General features: G+C 49.1%; 1 protein-coding gene across 1 annotated transcript in view; it reads right to left on the bottom strand.

The window, feature by feature from the left end:
- FBLN2 (fibulin 2) overlaps positions 1–17384 on the bottom strand; it is a 52139-nt gene extending 34755 nt beyond the window's left edge. The window contains exons 1-2 of the mRNA XM_083155765.1: positions 17293–17384; positions 8095–9409 (exon numbers count right to left, since the gene is read on the bottom strand). Of these exons, the coding sequence (XP_083011891.1) occupies positions 8095–9358 (1264 nt within the window). The 5' untranslated portion in view covers positions 9359–9409; positions 17293–17384. The remainder of the gene's footprint in view (positions 1–8094; positions 9410–17292) is intronic.
- Positions 17385–20769: the final 3385 nt, after the last annotated feature.

Below are 20769 nucleotides of genomic sequence, written 5' to 3'. Positions count from 1 at the left end.
ACACCCCTCTGTTGATTTCAGGTGTCAAATTTGTGACCCAAGACTCATTAACCCTTGCACAACTGAATGTTCTGAATAAGAAGCTGGAGCTCGAATAAGAAGCCAACTTCAGCCTCGTAACAGACTGTGGGGTCTATGTACTATGTGTTGGAGAGTGATAAACTGGAGAGAGGTAAAGATGTCTATTTACTAAGCATTGGGGGGAAAGTTACTAAGATGTGAGTCCTATTTCCCATTGGACGATGCTGTGGATAAACCAATCCGAATCTACTTCTTTATTTAGCACCATCTAGAAGATAATAGAGAGGATCTGACTGGTTGCCCATAGCAACATCCCAGATAAAGTAGAACTCCCATCTTAGTAAATTTCCCAGTTAAAGAGAGATTTAGTACCAAGCCGAGCAGCTCCTAACTGCCATGTTACAGAATGTGTTTGAAAAATGACAGTTCAGAGCTGGATGGCTGGTACTTTATCTCTCTCCACTTCACCTATCTCCAGGCACAGGCCTCTGTGTCTGTCTCTCTCACACACACACACACCCATGGGGTGCCGTGCCATCTATGTACGGGATGCATACTAAGGGCCAGATGTACTAAGCTTCAAAAAGTGATGGGTGGGAGAGAGATAAAGTCGCAATCAGCTCCTAGCTGCTATGTTATCGACTGTGTTTGAAAAAATGGCAGCTAGGAGCGGGCCAGCCAGTACTTTATCTCTCTCCACTTCCGTTTTTTGAAGCTTAATACATCTGGCCCTAAATATGTGGCACATAATCATTTATCAAAATGACACATTTCATAATATGACAACGTTTATTGATAAACCCATAATCTGGACTTTATGCCCCTTAATGTTCAAAAAAATATATATTTTAGGCCCGCTTGAAGGTATGCTGTATATAATTATCTATGTCATGTGATCGACAAACGAACCAATGCAGACGAAGCGTGGTAACTGCGCATCGTTTGATTTCCACCAGAAAGACGCGGACCATTGACCTGACCTCAGGGCCCCCCGGCCGGGGAATTACATGGACAGAAGGGACCTGGAGTAATGTGGAGAGTGGTGGGGGACCGGACTCATGCCGCCAGGACAGATGTCTCCTCGGTGCACACAATATTGTGTTAGGAGACAATCCGTACGTCACACTGGTCGCGGAGCGAATGAATAATGATTTACGGATGGAAATGATTATCCCGTCATTATTCGCTGTTTCCACTAAACGTTTTGGAACATTCATGAAGGATTTGCTCAATTATCCGAGGGGTGGGAGAAAGTGTTGTTGGTGTCACGTGAACCCGAGACTGCCACATGGAAGAGACCCGCTAGTGTTCTCTGTGCTGTACTCTCTGCAGCATGCCCCTCTCATCAACTGTACCTGCCCCCCCTCCCACGTAAACTTAATACATACTGGCAGACACTTAATCAGCTTAGTGATATCACTCAGGTGCGTGAGAGGCAGGGGTAATACCGAGCAAGAAATAACAAATGACATCAGTAACCAGATTTAGGATTCAGAGATATTGGTTTCATATATTTGCAACTACATGGATGAGCCCCCAAGCAGTCCGATAACGCTTTTCTGTGTATTGGGGGTCCCTATTGCTCTATTTAGGTGCAGAGTGCGGCACCCCAATAAATCAGCATAATAATCTCACCACTTACACTATTCCTTTAATATTTTAATTATATTCATCACTTTTGTACATAGCTCTGGTCTCTTAACACTTATAACACCTTAGTTGTTGCTCTGAGCTTATGCTGATTTATTGGGGTACTGTACCCTGCAGCTAGATATAGCAATAGGGACCCCCAATACTCAGAGAAGCCTTGACGCATGGCTTTGGAACTTATTCATAGATTTGGCAAATATATGTAGCCAAGATCTCTGACTGTACTATCATGTGGCTTTAAATCTGGTTAATGGTCTCATCCAGTGTTTTTTCACCCCTGTAACATTACCTGCCCTCCTTGCAACTGAGCCTGGTTACTGTATGGATAGGAGCCTAGTGACTGTATGGATAGGAGCCTAGTGACTGTATGGATAGGAGCCTAGTTACTGTATGGATAGGAGCCTGGTAACTGTATGGATAGGAGCCTAGTGACTGTATGGATAGGAGCCTGGTTACTGTATGGATAGGAGCCTAGTGACTGTGTGGATAGGAGCCTGGTTACTGTATGGATAGGAGCCTAGTGACTGTGTGGATAGGAGCCTAGTGACTGTATGGATAGGAGCCTGGTGACTGTATGGATAGGAGCCTAGTTACTGTATGGATAGGAGCCTGGTGACTGTATGGATAGGAGCCTGGTGACTGTATGGATAGGAGCCTAGTGACTGTGTGGATAGGAGCCTAGTGACTGTATGGATAGGAGCCTGGTTACTGTATGGATAGGAGCCTGGTTACTGTATGGATAGGAGCCTGGTGACTGTATGGATAGGAGCCTAGTTATTCCATGGGTAGGAGCCTGGTGACTGTATGGATAGGAGCCTGGTGACCAGTGTTCCCTCTAAGCTGTGTGCGCGCACACAACTCGACGAGTGTGCGCACAGACATTACAACATAGCGCACAAAGCAGCAGTGCTCCCTTTTTGCAGTTGTGGACTCAATTAATGTGTGTTTCACCCATTAACTACCCATTAACTACATTGTGTGCTGTGTTTTGAATGTTTAAATGTTTAATATAATTTTGAAGTCAAGTTAACACAAATGCTGAATGTCATGTTCCAGTTATATATAAGTGACGCACAAAAATTTAAATTTCCTTCCAAAGTTGCACATCCAAAATCATTTGCCGCACTCAGCCTTCGTAAAATTAGAGGGAACATTGCTGGTGACTGTATGGATAGGAGCCCGGTGACTGTATGGATAGGAGCCTAGTGACTGTATGGATAGGAGCCCGGTGACTGTATGGATAGGAGCCTAGTGACTGTATGGATAGGAGCCTGGTTACTGTATGGATAGGAGCCTAGTGACTGTATGGATAGGAGCCTAGTGACTGTATGGATAGGAGCCTAGTTACTGTATGGATAGGAACCTGGTGACTGTATGGATAGGAGCCTAGTGACTGTATGGATAGGAGCCTGGTTACTGTATGGATAGGAGCCTAGTTACTGTATGGATAGGAACCTGGTGACTGTATGGATAGGAGCCTAGTGACTGTATGGATAGGAGCCTGGTTACTGTATGGATAGGAGACTAGTGACTGTATGGATAGGAGCCTGGTTACTGTATGGATAGGAGACTAGTGACTGTATGGATAGGAGTCTAGTGACTGTATGGATAGGAGCCTGGTTACTGTATGGATAGGAGACTAGTGACTGTATGGATAGGAGTCTAGTGACTGTATGGATAGGAGCCTAGTTACTGTATGGATAGGAGCCTGGTTAATGCATGGATAGGAGCCTAGTGACTGTATGGATAGGAGCCTAGTGACTGTATGGATAGGAGCCTAGTTACTGTATGGATAGGAGCTTGTTTACTGTATGGATAGGAGCCTAGTGACTGTATGGATAGGAGCCTGGTGACTGTATGGATAGGAGACTAGTTACTCCATGGATAGGAGACTGGTTACTGTATAGATAGGAGCCTGGTTACTGTATGGATAGGAGCCTGGTGACTGTATGGATAGGGGCCTGGTTACTGTATGGATAGGAGCCTGGTTACTGTATGGATAGGAGCCTAGTGACTGTATGGATAGGAGCCTAGTGACTGTATGGATAGGAGCCTGGTTACTGTATGGATAGGAGCCTGGTTACTGTATGGATAGGAGCCTAGTGACTGTATGGATAGGAGCCTGGTTACTGTATGGATAGGAGCCTGGTTACTGTATGGATAGGAACCTGGTGACTGTATGGATAGGAGCCTAGTGACTGTATGGATAGGAGCCTGGTTACTGTATGGATAGGAGACTAGTGACTGTATGGATAGGAGTCTAGTGACTGTATGGATAGGAGCCTGGTTACTGTATGGATAGGAGACTAGTGACTGTATGGATAGGAGTCTAGTGACTGTATGGATAGGAGCCTAGTTACTGTATGGATAGGAGCCTGGTTAATGTATGGATAGGAGCCTAGTGACTGTATGGATAGGAGCCTAGTGACTGTATGGATAGGAGACTAGTTACTCCATGGATAGGAGACTGGTTACTGTATAGATAGGAGCCTGGTTACTGTATGGATAGGAGCCTGGTGACTGTATGGATAGGGGCCTGGTTACTGTATGGATAGATGCCTGGTTACTGTATGGATAGGAGCCTAGTGACTGTATGGATAGGAGCCTGGTTACTGTATGGATAGGAGACTAGTGACTGTATGGATAGGAGTCTAGTGACTGTATGGATAGGAGCCTAGTTACTGTATGGATAGGAGCCCGGTTAATGTATGGATAGGAGCCCGGTGACTGTATGGATAGGAGCCTAGTGACTGTATGGATAGGAGCCTAGTGACTGTATGGATAGGAGCCTAGTGACTGTATGGATAGGAGCCTAGTTACTGTATGGATAGGAGCCTAGTGACTGTATGGATAGGAGCCTGGTTACTGTATGGATAGGAGCCTGGTGACTGTATGGATAGGAGCCTAGTGACTGTATGGATAGGAGCCTAGTGACTGTATGGATAGGAGCCTAGTGACTGTGTGGATAGGAGCCTGGTGACTGTATGGATAGGAGCCTAGTTACTGTATGGATAGGAGCCTGGTTACTGTATGGATAGGAGCCTAGTGACTGTATGGATAGGAGCCTGGTTACTGTATGGATAGGAGCCTAGTTACTGTATGGATAGGAACCTGGTTACTGTATGGATATGAGCCTGGTTACTGTATGGATAGGAGACTAGTGACTGTATAGATAGGAGTCTAGTGACTGTATGGATAGGAGCCTAGTTACTGTATGGATAGGAGCCTGGTTAATGTATGGATAGGAGCCTAGTGACTGTATGGATAGGAGCCTGGTGACTGTATGGATAGGAGACTAGTTACTCCATGGATAGGAGACTGGTTACTGTATAGATAGGAGCCTGGTTACTGTATGGATAGGAGCCTGGTGACTGTATGGATAGGGGCCTGGTTACTGTATGGATATATGCCTGGTTACTGTATGGATATGAGCCTAGTGACTGTATGGATAGGAGCCTAGTGACTGTATGGATAGGAGCCTGGTTACTGTATGGATAGGAGCCTGGTTACTGTATGGATAGGAGCCTAGTGACTGTATGGATAGGAGACTAGTTACTGTATGGATAGGAGCCTAGTGACTGTATGGATAGGAGCCTGGTTACTGTATGGATAGGAGCCTGGTTACTGTATGGATAGGAGCCTGGTGACTGTATGGATAGGAGACTAGTTACTCCATGGATAGTAGCCTGGTTACTGTATGGATAGGAGCCTAGTGACTGTATGGATAGGAGCCTGGTTACTGTATGGATAGGAGCCTAGTGACTGTATGGATAGGAGCCTGGTTACTGTATGGATAGGAGCCTGGTTACTGTATGGATAGGAGCCTAGTTACTGTATGGATAGGAGACTAGTGACTGTATGGATAGGAGCCTGGTTACTGTATGGATAGGAGCCTGGTTACTGTATGGATAGGAGCCTGGTGACTGTATGGATAGGAGCCTGGTTACTCTATGGATAGGAGCCTGGTTACAGTATGGATAGGAGCCTGGTTACTGTATGGATAGGAGCCTGGTGACTGTATGGATAGGAGCCTAGTAATTATATGGATAGGAGCCTAGTGACTGTATAGATAGGAGCCTGGTGACTGTATGGATAGAAGCCTAGTGACTGTATGGATAGGGGCATAGTTACTCCATGGATAGGAGCCTGGTGACTGTATGGATAGGAGCCTAGTTACTGTATGGATAGGAGCCTGGTTAATGTATGGATAGGAGCCTAGTGACTGTATGGATAGGAGCCTGGTGACTGTATGGATAGGAGACTAGTTACTCCATGGATAGGAGACTGGTTACTGTATAGATAGGAGCCTGGTTACTGTATGGATAGGAGCCTGGTGACTGTATGGATAGGGGCCTGGTTACTGTATGGATATATGCCTGGTTACTGTATGGATATGAGCCTAGTGACTGTATGGATAGGAGCCTAGTGACTGTATGGATAGGAGCCTGGTTACTGTATGGATAGGAGCCTGGTTACTGTATGGATAGGAGCCTAGTGACTGTATGGATAGGAGACTAGTTACTGTATGGATAGGAGCCTAGTGACTGTATGGATAGGAGCCTGGTTACTGTATGGATAGGAGCCTGGTTACTGTATGGATAGGAGCCTGGTGACTGTATGGATAGGAGACTAGTTACTCCATGGATAGTAGCCTGGTTACTGTATGGATAGGAGCCTAGTGACTGTATGGATAGGAGCCTGGTTACTGTATGGATAGGAGCCTAGTGACTGTATGGATAGGAGCCTGGTTACTGTATGGATAGGAGCCTGGTTACTGTATGGATAGGAGCCTAGTTACTGTATGGATAGGAGACTAGTGACTGTATGGATAGGAGCCTGGTTACTGTATGGATAGGAGCCTGGTTACTGTATGGATAGGAGCCTGGTGACTGTATGGATAGGAGCCTGGTTACTGTATGGATAGGAGCCTGGTTACAGTATGGATAGGAGCCTGGTTACTGTATGGATAGGAGCCTGGTGACTGTATGGATAGGAGCCTAGTAATTATATGGATAGGAGCCTAGTGACTGTATAGATAGGAGCCTGGTGACTGTATGGATAGAAGCCTAGTGACTGTATGGATAGGGGCATAGTTACTCCATGGATAGGAGCCTGGTGACTGTATGGATAGGAGCCTGGTGACTGTATGGATAGGAGCCTAGTGACTGTATGGATAGGAGCCTAGTTACTGTTTGGATAGGGGCCTAGTTACTCCATGGATAGGAGCCTGGTGACTGTATGGATAGGAGCCTGGTGACTGTATGGATAGGAGCCTAGTGACTGTATGGATAGGAGCCTAGTGACTGTATGGATAGGAGCCTGGTGACTGTATGGATAGGAGCATGGTGACTGTATGGATAGAAGCCTAGTGACTGTATGGATAGGAGCCTGGTGACTGTATGGATAGGAGCCTGGTGACTGTATGGATAGGAGACTAGTTACTGTATGGATAGGAGCCTGGTTACCGTATGGATAGGAGCCTAGTTACTGTATGGATAGGAGCCTAGTGACTGTATGGATAGGAGCCTGGTTACTGTATGGATAGGAGACTAGTGACTGTATGGATAGGAGCCTGGTTACCGTATGGATAGGAGCCTAGTGACTGTATGGATAGGAGCCTAGTTACTGTATGGATAGCAGCCTGGTTACTGTATAGATAGGAGCCTAGTTACTGTATGGATAGGAGCCTGGTGACTGTATGGATAGGAGCCTGGTTACCGTATGGATAGGAGCCTAGTTAGTCCATGGATGACAATATTGTAAAATTATGACTTTTTAAAATGTTTCTATGGACAGGTCTCTCAGCCGGACAGACGTTATTTTTCAGACATAAGAAACAGTAATGTGCAGAGAATAGAGACAAAAAGTCTTCCGACAGTTTGTTTGTGGAAATGAGCTGACATTCCAGCGGCCCCTTTTCCTCCCCGTTCCCACAGATACCATCATCCGACCAGCACAGACACTTCTACACCCAGGAGAAATGCTTATCTACATAGACAGATAATGCCCATTGTGATAGATCTGGCTGAGAACAGCTTCCACACTAATTACACAGGAACAAGTTGCCTGAATGTTTGCCCGAGATTGAGATCTGTCACTGTTTTTTTAAGATTGACATAACACAACATTGCCCTAAAGCCCAAGAATTTACTGTTATGACTACGTACTGTACTGGTATCAATCTCAGGGCTGACATGGCTAGGCATTAGTGCGATCATACATAACATCACAAGAAGAGAGGTACAAACCGACAAACATACAGTACATAGAGTAAGGGTATCATCCAACCTGATTGAGCTACCTAAATTTGATCTGCTAGGGCATGCTGGAACTTGCCCTTCTCCAACAGCCAGAAAGTTGCGATGAGAAATTCTGCAATTTATAGAACTATTCTAGCAAGCCCAAAATAAATCTTTCGCTTACCATCGGGTGACTTTGAATGATTTAGACTGTTCAGTGGAACTCCGCCCTCAACCAGCAGAACGGGGAACAGAACTTGAGGTTCCGTGGAGGGACTCGGGCTGAGATGACCAGCTGCTGTCGTCACCTTGATTGCTTGGGAGACAGTATTTGCTTCCTTTTGCGCCTCTTTTGGTAGACCAACTCTAGGGACTGGTGGAAACGTGTACTCAGCGTTAACTACTGGAAGACCTAATTTGAGAGACTTGCTTTTCTCAGGGCCCTTTGTCATAGTCGAGGTCTTGCTTGGCTCAGTTGGCTTTGGCGTGGTTGGTGGAGTTGAACTGTTCTGCTCAACTAGACCTTGTTGAGTTGACTGTGTTGTGGTCTCCATGGGGTCATCGGCACTACCATTCTTGGATGTGGTCAACGACGCAGTACTTGTGCTCCTGGTAATGTAGGGATTATCTGTAGATACCCCGAGTGTTGGTGACTGGGAGGTAAAGGGAGTTGTAGAATCGGAATTTGTCAATTGTACCACCTTGGTTGGGTACATGGTTGTAAGCAAAGAGTTGTCGTCTACCTTATCATTGTAATCCAACATGGAATGGTCTTGCATGGCATTCCTTTTGTAATTGTTATTCTTTTCATAAACTTCATGGCTTGTGGAGTCCACGGGGTCTTGCTCGTGGCTGTACGGATAGTCATATTGTCTCTCTGGGTCACTCTCGGTCGTGTCCATAAGGTGAGTGGTACTGTTGGCATCTGTGTCGCATTGAGGCACAGCGTAGCACATTAAGTCACCCCCGGTATTGGGGCAGTGACAAAACTTGCATTGTGACATGTGGAAGGTGTGGCCCGCTTCGTACTTTTCACTCCCATGGAGGCAGCCAATCCTCCCGCATTGGATGCAGCCATCCGTGGGCTGGATTACGTCAATGCAGTTGGGTGGCAATTCGGGACAAGGGATAAAGTGGCAGCTGATCCTTCCACCCCCGGTGGCACAGGAGCATTCTGTGCTTCCGAAGTCAACAAAGTAGGAATCGCCTTCGGGAACTTTCCCATCTTTAAACCCAACATTCACGCAGTCGTAGTACTGGTACCCTTCGCAGGTACATCCGACCTGGGCACAGACCGGGCAGCAGGAGCCCTCCTCTAGCACCTCTTCAATGCAGTTCACCGTCGGCTCGCACACAACACCTGAGCAGTCGGTCTGAGAGAAGGACGGTTTTGTGTAGGACAGAAGAAGGACGAAATAGATTGGAAATCCCAGCATGTCAGGGGCCATAGTCAGACACAAGCATCTGTGAAATTATCGATGGATGGAAATGGGAGGTGCCTGCGGGGAAACAAAAATAATGGCTGGTATGAGACAATCTTTCGGTAACCGTTACAGAAAAATGTGCAATAAACAGTGAAAACAATTCTGATACTCAAGGGTGCCATGATCGAAAAAAGTTTGGGAACCACTGACCTAGCCTATGTTAGAGCTCCGCCCTCCTGTCCTACCTATACTAACCAGCTATGGGCAGACATATGTGTGATGCCACTCTTACGTGCTCTGCAGGTTCCAGAAAGTGCTCTGCAGGTTCCAGAAAGTGCTCTGCTTGGGCTCTATACTGTAAGCGTAGATCCTACACACTGTAGATGTGCATCTACAGATGACTATACCTAAGCAACTCAACGTAGTATTCAATGGCGTAGCTAGAAATTTTTCTACCCCCTGCCCAAAAAGATTCCGGCTGATCTGACAGGCAACCCAGGCAACAGTGAGCGCTGAGCTGGTCCCGCTCTGTGCATATCTAATGAGCGTGTCCCCGCCCCATGCATATGTAATGAACGGGACCCGCTTTATTACATATGCACAGGGTGGGGACCCGCTCATCCAATATGCACTGCACCGGGCCCCCGCTCATTAGATATGTACAGGACAGGACCAGCTCACAGCTCACTGCTGCCTGGGTCATCTGTCGGTTCAGCCAGCAGCGCCCACTACAGACCCGCTGATGCCTCTCTCCCAAGCCTCCTCGGGGTCTGCCATATATGTAGCTACGCCACTGGTGGTATTAGGGACAACAGACGCATGGGCAGTGTCGCTTCTTCTCCGAGCCTGCTGGCTCCTAGAAGTGGCGGCATGGTCCACCCTAGGCACTGTCTATGTGGCTGATTCAGAGTCATCCACAGACGTGGTGGCATTGCGTGCTCAGAGATAAATGTGGATCTATGTGCGTATTCAGAGACAGCGGCATCTCTGCAGCCAATATGTCTCCCTCCATTCGCTTGGATAAGTAGCTATCAGCGCAGACCAGACCTATCCTTGGTGTAAGATCTCTGCACACGCTCAACTATGTATAGCCCCCAATTCTACCAACATGCCCACATCTCCCAGAGAACACGTTCCCCACATACAAATGCCTTACTGCCGCTCCCCTGCTGCACCCTATACATACATATGGTATAATATAAGAATCTCTCAGTATCTAGCGTTCCAGCCACCAGTGTAACATACCCAGACACCAGTGTAACACCCCAGCCACCAGTGTAATATCCCCAGCCACCAGTGTAATATCCCCAGCCACCAGTGTAACATTCCCAGACACCAGTGTAACATTCCCAGACACCAGTGTAACATTCCCAGACACCAGTGTAAAACCCCTAGCCACCAGTGTAACATCCCCAGCCACCAGTGTAACATCCCCAGCCACCAGTGTAACATCCCCAGACACCAGTGTAACACCCCCAGCCACCAGTGTAACATCCCCAGCCACCAGTGTAACACCCCCAGCCACCAGTGTAACATCCCCGGCCACCAGTGTAACATCCCCGGCCACCAGTATAACATCCACAGCCACCAGTGTAACACCCCAGCCACCAGTGTAACATCCTCAGCCACCAGTGTAACATTCGCAGCCACCAGAGTAACATCCCAGCCACCAGTGTAACACCCCAGCCACCCCTGTAACATCCCCAGCCACCAGTGTAACATTCCCAGCCACCAGAGTAACATCCCAGCCACCAGAGTAACATCCCAGCCACCAGTGTAACATCCCCAGCCACCAGTGTAACATCCCCAGCCACCAGTGTAACACCCCAACCACCAGTGTAACACCCCCAACCACCAGTGTAACACCCCCAGCCACCAGTGTAACATCCTCAGCCACCAGTGTAACACCCCAGCCACCCCTGTAACATCCCCAGCCACCAGTGTAACATTCCCAGCTACCAGAGTAACATCCCAGCCACCAGTGTAACACCCCCAGCCACTAGTGTAACATCCCCAGCCACCAGTGTAACACCCCCAGCCACCAGAGTAACATTCCCAGCCACCAGTGTAACACCCCCAGCCACCAGTGTAACACCCCCCAGCCACCAGTGTAACACTCCCAGCCACCAGTGTAACATCCCCAGACACCAGTGTAACATCCCCAGACACCAGTGTAACATCCCCAGCCACCAGTGTAACATCCCCAGTCACCAGTGTAACACCCCCAGCCACCAGTGTAACATCCCCAGCCACCAGTGTAACATCCCCAGCCACCAGTGTAACATCCCCAGCCACCAGTGTAACATCCCCAACCACCAGTGTAACACCCCCAGCCACCAGTGTAACATCCTCAGCCACCAGTGTAACACCCCAGCCACCCCTGTAACATCCCCAGCCACCAGTGTAACATTCCCAGCCACCAGAGTAACATCCCAGCCACCAGTGTAACATCCTCAGCCACCAGTGTAACACCCCAGCCACCCCTGTAACATCCCCAGCCACCAGTGTAACATTCCCAGCCACCAGAGTAACATCCCAGCCACCAGTGTTACATCCCCAGCCACCAGTGTAACACCCCAGCCACCAGTGTAACATCCCCAACCACCAGTGTAACACCCCCAGCCACCAGTGTAGCATCCTCAGCCACCAGTGTAACACCCCAGCCACCCCTGTAACATCCCCAGCCACCAGTGTAACATTCTTAGCCACCAGAGTAACATCCCAGCCACCAGTGTAACACCCCCAGCCACCAGTGTAACATCCCCAGCCACCAGTGTAACACCCCCAGCCACCAGAGTAACATTCCCAGCCACCAGTGTAACACCCCCAGCCACCAGTGTAACACCCCAGCCACCAGTGTAACACCCCAGCCACCAGTGTAACATTCCCAGCCATCAGTGTAACACCCCCAGCTACCAGTGTAACACCCCCAGCCACCAGTGTAACATCTCCAGCCACCAGTGTAACACTCCCAGCCACCAGTGTAACATCTCCAGCCACCAGTGTAACATCCCCAGCCACCAGTGTAACACCCCAAGGCACCAGTGTAACATCCCCAGGCACCAGTGTAACATCCACAGCCACCAGTGTAACACCCCCAGCCACCAGTGTAACACCCCCAGCCACCAGTGTAACACCCCCAGCCACCAGTGTAACACCCCCAGCCACCAGTGTTACACCCCCAGCCACCAGTGTTACACCCCCTGCCACCAGTGTAACATCCCCAGCCACCAGTGTAACACCCCCAGCCACCAGAGTAACATCCTCAGCCACCAGTGTAAAACCCCAGCCACCCGTGTAACACCCCCAGCCACCCGTGTAACATCCCCAGCCACCAGTGTAACATCCCCAGCCACCAGTGTAACATTCCCAGCCACCAGTGTAACACCCCCAGCCACCAGTGTAACATCACCAGCCACCAGTGTAACATTCCCAGCCACCAGTGTAACATCCCCAGCCACCAGTGTAACATCCCAGCCACCAGTGTAACACCCCCAGCCACCAGTGTAACACCCCCAGCCACCAGTGTAACACCCCCAGCCACCAGTGTAACATTCCCAGCCACCAGTGTAACATCCCCAGCCACCAGAGTAACATCCCAGCCACCAGTGTAACACCCCCAGCCACCATTGTAACATCCCCAGCCACCAGTGTAACATCCCCAGCCACCAGAGTAACACCTCCCAGTCAACAGAGTAACATCCCCAGCCACCAGTGTAACATCTCCAGCCACCAGTGTAACACCTCCAGCCACCAGAGTAACACCCCCAGCCACCAGAGTAACATCCCCAGCCACCCGTGTAACACCCCAGCCACCCGTGTAACACCCCAGCCACCCGTGTAACACCCCAGCCACCCCTGTAACATCCCCAGCCACCAGTGTAACATTCCCAGCCACCAGAGTAACATCCCAGCCACCAGTGTAACACCCCCAGCCACCAGTGTAACATCCCCAGCCACCAGTGTAACACCCCCAGCCACCAGAGTAACATTCCCAGCCACCAGTGTAACACCCCCAGCCACCAGTGTAACACCCCAGCCACCAGTGTAACATTCCCAGCCACCAGTGTAACACCTCCAGCCACCAGTGTAACACCCCCAGCTACCAGTGTAACACCCCCAGCCACCAGTGTAACATCTCCAGCCACCAGTGCAACACTCCCAGCCACCAGTGTAACATCTCCAGCCACCAGTTTAACACCCCCAGGCACCAGTGTAACATCCCCAGGCACCAGTGTAACATCCACAGCCACCAGTGTAACACCCCCAGCCACCAGTGTAACACCCCCAGCCACCAGTGTTACACCCCCTGCCACCAGTGTAACATCCCCAGCCACCAGTGTAACACCCCCAGCCACCAGAGTAACATCCTCAGCCACCAGTGTAAAACCCCAGCCACCCGTGTAACATCCCCAGCCACCAGTGTAACATCCCCAGCCACCAGTGTAACATTCCCAGCCACCAGTATAACACCCCAGCCACCAGTGTAACATCCCCAGCCACCAGTGTAACATCCCCAGCCACCAGTGTAACACCCCCAGCCACCAGTGTAACACCCCCAGCCACCATTGTAACATCCCCAGCCACCAGCGTAACATCCCCAGCCACCAGAGTAACACCTCCCAGTCAACAGAGTAACATCCCCAGCCACCAGTGTAACATCTCCAGCCACCAATGTAACACCTCCAGCCACCAGAGTAACACCCCCAGCCACCAGAGTAACATCCCCAGCCACCAGAGTAACATCCCCAGCCACCAGTGTAACATCCCCAGCCACCAGTGTAACATCCCCAGCCACCAGTGTAACACCCCCAGCCGCCAGAGTAACATTCCCAGCCAGCAATGTAACATTCCCAGCCACCAGTGTAACATTCCCAGCCACCAGTGTACCACCTCCGGCCACCAGTGTAACACCCCCAGCCACCAGTGTAACATCCCCAGCCACCAGTGTAACATTCCCAGCCACCAGTGTAACATCCCCAGTCACCAGAGTAACACCTCCCAGTCAACAGAGTAACATCCCCAGCCACCAGTGTAACATCTCCAGCCACCAGTGTAACACCTCCAGCCACCAGAGTAACACCCCCAGCCACCAGAGTAACATCCCCAGCCACCAGAGTAACATCCCCAGCCACGAGTGTAACATCCCCAGCCACCAGTGTAACATCCCCAGCCACCAGTGTAACACCCCCAGCCACCAGAGTAACATTCCCAGCCAGCAATGTAACATTCCCAGCCACCAGTGTAACATTCCCAGCCACCAGTGTACCACCTCCGGCCACCAGTGTAACACCCCCAGCCACCAGTGTAACATTCCCAGCCACCAGTGTAACACCCCCAGCCACCAGTGTAACATTCCCAGCCACCAGTGTAACATCCCCAGCCACCAGTGTAACATCCCCAGCCACCAGTGTAACATCCCCAGCCACCAGTGTAACACCCCCAGCCACCAGTGTAACACCCCCAGCCACCATTGTAACATCCCCAGCCACCAGCGTAACATCCCCAGCCACCAGAGTAACACCTCCCAGTCAACAGAGTAACATCCCCAGCCACCAGTGTAACATCTCCAGCCACCAGTGTAACACCTCCAGCCACCAGAGTAACACCCCCAGCCACCAGAGTAACATCCCCAGCCACCAGAGTAACATCCCCAGCCACCAGTGTAACATCCCCAGCCACCAGTGTAACATCCCCAGCCACCAGTGTAACACCCCCAGCCACCAGAGTAACATTCCCAGCCAGCAATGTAACATTCCCAGCCACCAGTGTAACATTCCCAGCCACCAGTGTACCACCTCCGGCCACCAGTGTAACACCCCCGGCTACCAGTGTAACACCCCCAGCCACCAGTGTAACATCCACAGCCACCAGTGTAACACCCCCAGCCACCAGAGTAACATCCTCAGCCACCAGTGTAAAACCCCAGCCACCCATGTAACACCCCCAGCCACCCATGTAACATCCCCAGCCACCAGTGTAACATTCCCAGCCACCAGTGTAACACCCCCAGCCACCAGTGTAACATCCCCAGTCACCAGTGTAACATTCCCAGCCACCAGTGTAACATCCCCAGCCACCAGTGTAACATCCCCAGCCACCAGTGTAACACCCCCAGCCACCAGTGTAACACCCCCAGCCACCAGTGTAACATTCCCAGCCACCAGTGTAACATCCCCAGCCACCAGAGTAACATCCCAGCCACCAGTGTAACACCCCCAGCCACCATTGTAACATCCCCAGCCACCAGCGTAACATCCCCAGCCACCAGAGTAACACCTCCCAGCCAACAGAGTAACATCCCCAGCCACCAGTGTAACACCTCCAGCCACCAGTGTAACACCTCCAGCCACCAGAGTAACACCCCCAGCCACCAGAGTAACATTCCCAGCCACCAGTGTAACACCCCCAGCCACCAGAGTAACATTCCCAGCCAGCAGTGTAACATTCCCAGCCAGCAGTGTAACATTCCCAGCCACCAGTGTAAAACCCCCAGCCTTCGGTGTAACACTCCCAGCCACCGGTGTAACACCCCCAGCCACCGGTGTAACACCCCCAGCCACCGGTGTAACATCCCCAGCCACCAAATTAACATCCCAGCCACCAGTGTAACACCCCCAGCCACCATTGTAACATCCCCAGCCACCAGTGCAACATCCCCAGTCACCATTGTAACATCCCCAGCCAACCGTGTAACATCCCCAGCTACCAGAGTAACACCCCCAGCCACCAGAGTAACATTCCCAGCCACCAGTGTAACATCCCCAGCCACCAGTGTAACATCCCCAGCCACCAGTGTAACATCCCCAGCCCCCAGTGTAACATCCCCATCCACCAGAGTAACATCCCCAGCCACCAGAGTAACATCCCCAACCACCAGAGTAACATCCCCAGTCACCCATGTAACATCCCCAGCCAACAGGATAACATCTCCAACCACCAGTGTAACATCCCCAGCCACCAGTGTAACATCCCCAGCCACCAGTGTAACATCCCCAGTCACCAGTGTAACATCCCAAGCCACCAGTGTAACATCCCCAGCCACCATTGTAACATCCCCAGCCACCAGTGTAACACCCCAACCACCAGTGTAACATCCCCAGCCACCAGTGTAACATCCCCAGGCACCAGTGTAACATCCCCAGCCACCAGTGCAACACCCCCAGCCACCAGTGTAACACACCCAGCCACCAGTGTAACACACCCAGCCACCAGTGTAACATCCCTATACACCAGAGTAACACCCTTAGCCACCAGAGTAACATCTCCAGCCACCAGTATAACACCCCCAGCCACCAGTGTAACATCTCCAGCCACCAGTGTAACATCCGCCGTCACCAGAGTAACATCCCAAGCCACAAGTGAACATCACCATTACCACAAACACCTCCAGCCACCAGTGTAACATCACCAGCCACCAGCGTAACACCCCAGCCACCAGAGTAACATCCCCAGCCACCAGAGTAACAACCCCAGCCACCAGAGTAACATCCCCAGCCACAAGTGAACATCCCCATTACCACAAACACCCCAACCAACCACCCCCAGCACCAGCGACCAGTGACTGCAGGACGGAGACCCACCACAGAACAGTTTCCTAGCAGCATCTATAGTATAGAATAATCAGAAGTCTATGTAATAGTCACTGTACATGATATTCCATCTTCATAAGTCTCCTCATATATTAATACGGCATGAAAAACATGTACTATACCTCCCTGATGTTCGCAGACGTGCATGAGGAATATTCTGCATGCCACAAAAATACATTTTAATGCCAATATTAAGTAACTAAATAATACAGTTATATAACTGCCATTGTCAGTTCTCCACCCTGCGACCCTCCTCTGGTAGTGATACAATGTGATGGGATACAGACAAGTACCCTATACCTGGTATCCTCCAGCCACAGTATATACAGTATTTCCCTACTACAAGTCATGTGAGTCTTTACTAACCTCCAAGCAGCCCAAAAATTCTCCTCCTCACAGGCGACTCCTCTTAGAGGTCTGTGCAGACAGAGTATTGAGTCTGCTCTATTCCAGAGGAAAGAGGGGACTGAGCTGTAACATGAGAACAACAGGACCATATGTGTATGATAAAGCCAATTTACGTTACCCCCCCCCCCCCCCCCCCAAGGATCTGCAAGCAAATAGCTGACATTTTCAGGCATTTTTGTTATTTTCGGGGCCAGAAGAAACGATTTTAAAACTAATATTCAGAATTATTAAATTATATGCAAATAGTGGATGTCGCTGGATTTTCCACTTTTATGAGTCCAGAAAATAACCGGAGCGTGGAGGAGACTGTAATGCAATTCCTGCCCTGTGTATTATACAGCCGCTCTCTGGGGTTCCTAAGTAAATATCAGAACTGCTGAGCTACAGGCAGAGCAATTTGTCTCTGGGTAATGTGGACTTGGAACGCTCCAGACAAATGCTGAAAGCTGAGTTACTATAACTGGTATAGGGGATTAAAGGCTACGCCAACTCCATTTAGTGGATAGTTACTTTTCTCTTTTAAGTTAGAATTAGATGCACGGCATTAATGTACAAATGAGCACTTACCTCTGCTCTTGCAACCACTGGATTTGCTAGGTTTCCAATGACTACTAAAGTCCAGCTCTATATATATATATATATTATATACTGCTAACCTCTAATTTTCTATGTCCCCAATGGCTGTAGTGGTTCAGCTCTGGGCCTCTCTGTTGGCTGTGATAGTCCATTTCTTTTCCTCCCTGTTGGCTGTGATTGTCCATCTCTTGACCTACCCGTTGGCTGTGATAGTCACATTCTTGACCTCCTTGATCCATTTCTTGCCATTTCTGATATCTGTGATGGTCCAGCTCTTGACCTCCCTGTTAGCTGTGATGGTCCAGCTCTTATCCTCCCTTATCCTCCCTGTTGGCTGTGATGTTCTAACTCCTGACATCCCAGATGGCTGTAATAGTCCAGCTCCGGCCCTAACTGATGGCTGGAATAGTCCAGCTCTTGACCTCCAAAATGGCTGTGATAGTCCAGCTCTTGACCTCCCAAATGGTTGTGATAGTCCAGCTCTTGACCTCCCAAATGGCTGTGATAGTCCAGCTCTTGACCTCCCAAATGGCTGTGATAGTCCAGCTCTTGACCTCCCAAATGGCTGCGATAGTCCAGCTCTTGACCTCCCAAATGGCTGCGATAATCCAGCTCTTGACCTCCCAGATGGCTGTGATAGTGCAGCTCCTGGCCTAACTGATGGCTGGAATAGTCCAGCTCTTGACCTGCCAGATGGCTTTGATAGTCCAGCTCTTGACCTCCCAAATGGCTGCGATAGTTCAGCTCTTGATCTCTCAGATGGCTTTGATAGTCCAGCTCTTGACCTCCTAAATGGCTGTGATAGTCCAGCTCTTGACCTCCCAGATGGCTGCGATAGTCCAGTTCTTGACCTCCTAAATGGCTGTGATAGTCCAGCTCTTGACCTCCTAAATGGCTGTCATAGTCCAGCTCTTGACCTCCCAGATGGCTGTGATAGTCCAGCTCTTGACCTCCTAAATGGCTGTGATAGTCCCGCTCTTGGCTTCCCTAATCCCTGTTATAGTCCAGCTTTTGACCTCCCTGATGGCTATGATGGCTTCATTGGGTAGGTTCCCCCAGCTGGGTTGTTGTAACCTCATGACTGTAAATCTTTAATGAGAAACCCTTAGGGGAACTATGTTAATAACCATTTTTTGTTGTAATTTTAGTCAAACATATTTTATTATATTTTGTCAGAATCAACGTTTAATTAGAAAGCATTATTATTGCAGAAGCTAAGGATGATTACATGTTGGGGGAAATTTACTAAAGGAAATTTGTAAAAAAAATAGGTGTATTTGTATCCAGAAATACACTTATTTTTGACATTTACTATCCCGAAAATACGGCAATTCGTATTCGTATTGATAGCACATCAATACGAATACGAATTGCCGTGTTTTCGGGATAGTAAATGTCAAAAATAAGTACATTTCTGGATACAAATACACCTATTTTTTTACAAATTTCCTTTAGTAAATATCGCCCGTTGTGTCCATTAGTTTGGGTTCTGAATTTTTTCTTTTTATTCTCAGTCTTGTGGATTTTGTAGCTAAAAGTAGAGTGATCGTGTTCTCTCTCTCTCGCGTGTCCTAGCCAGATCCACTTGTATATTCAGTTCAGCCTAAACCACATGTGAAATGTCTGCAATCTCCTACTGGTTGTTATCCTGCTGGAGTCATAAGTAAATATATACGCATCCTTTGTAATTCTATTTATCCTACCAGTGTTCTACCCATGCAAGAGTTTTCCACTTGGTATGCTTTACTTTTAGAACCTGTACATAGGCCTTGCTTCCAAATTTGCTAATATACTGCAGCTCAGACCTTCTATTCCATTGTTCATTTGTAAGTTTCTATGGCCGTACTAGGTAAACAAGTTTGGGGGTAGCAGATCATCATGATAACAACCCAAAATGTCACTCTTATATCTGTGTAGCATAATGTGTGAATCCAGAGTCAATTCTTACATCTTAAATGCTGGATTGTTATCTGGGCACTTTGGAGGTTATACTGGTTCACTCGCAAAGGCACAATCACTCCCTGCACCTATGGTAGCTTCACCACAAGTCAATAAGATTTGTTTGATATGATCTTCCCCCAGTAAACCCATGCTGTTTTGGATCCTCTAAATTGCTGGTTTTGAGATATTCTACAACTCTTTGTTTTAAGAGTGTTTCCATCAATTTCCCTACTACTGATGTAAGGCTCACTGGTCGATAGTTGCTTACCTCTTCCTTGCTTCCACTTTTGTGCAGTGTGACTACATTCGCTGTTTTTCAGTCTTCTGGGATTACTCCAGTAGCTAGTGACTGGTTGAATAATTCTGTTATTGGTTTTACCAGCTCCCCTTTAAGCTCTTTTAGTATCCTTGGATGTATCCCATCTGGCCCCATTGATTTATCCACTTTCAGTTTTGAGAGTTCTGTGAGCACTTTCTCCTCTGTAAATGTACTTGTTTCTACCTCAGTTTTCTGACTATACTTGCAACTTAACTGTGGCCCTTTCACCTCTCTTTCAGCAGTGAATACTGAGCAGAAATAATTATTAATATTATCTGCTATTACATTGTCCCCCTCAAGAAAACTTCCACTCTCTGTCTTCAGTCTAATTATTCCACTTTTTGTTTTTCTCCTTTCACTTATATACCTAAAAAAAGTTTTCAGCGTGCTGCCAGTGTTTTCACAACAGAAGCGCTTCCGCATAGCCCGGCGGATAGCGCTTGTTATTTCTAATGGACTGCAGGGACCCCCACTGCCTCCGCCGCCAGATTTAAATACACAGCGCCGCAGGACAGGTACCCCCCCCCCCCCGGCACCGGGGCGCCCCCACCCCGACTCTCCTGGGGCGCTCCGGTGCCTTGCACCGGCCCTGCTTACGA

The sequence above is a fragment of the Crinia signifera genome, chromosome 8 (assembly GCF_055691185.1).
Source record: "Crinia signifera chromosome 8, ASM5569118v1, whole genome shotgun sequence".
NCBI classification, from domain to species: Eukaryota; Metazoa; Chordata; class Amphibia; order Anura; family Myobatrachidae; genus Crinia; species Crinia signifera.
The sequence above is the reverse complement of the archived record's forward strand: the minus strand, read 5'-3'. Positions and strand labels throughout refer to the sequence as shown.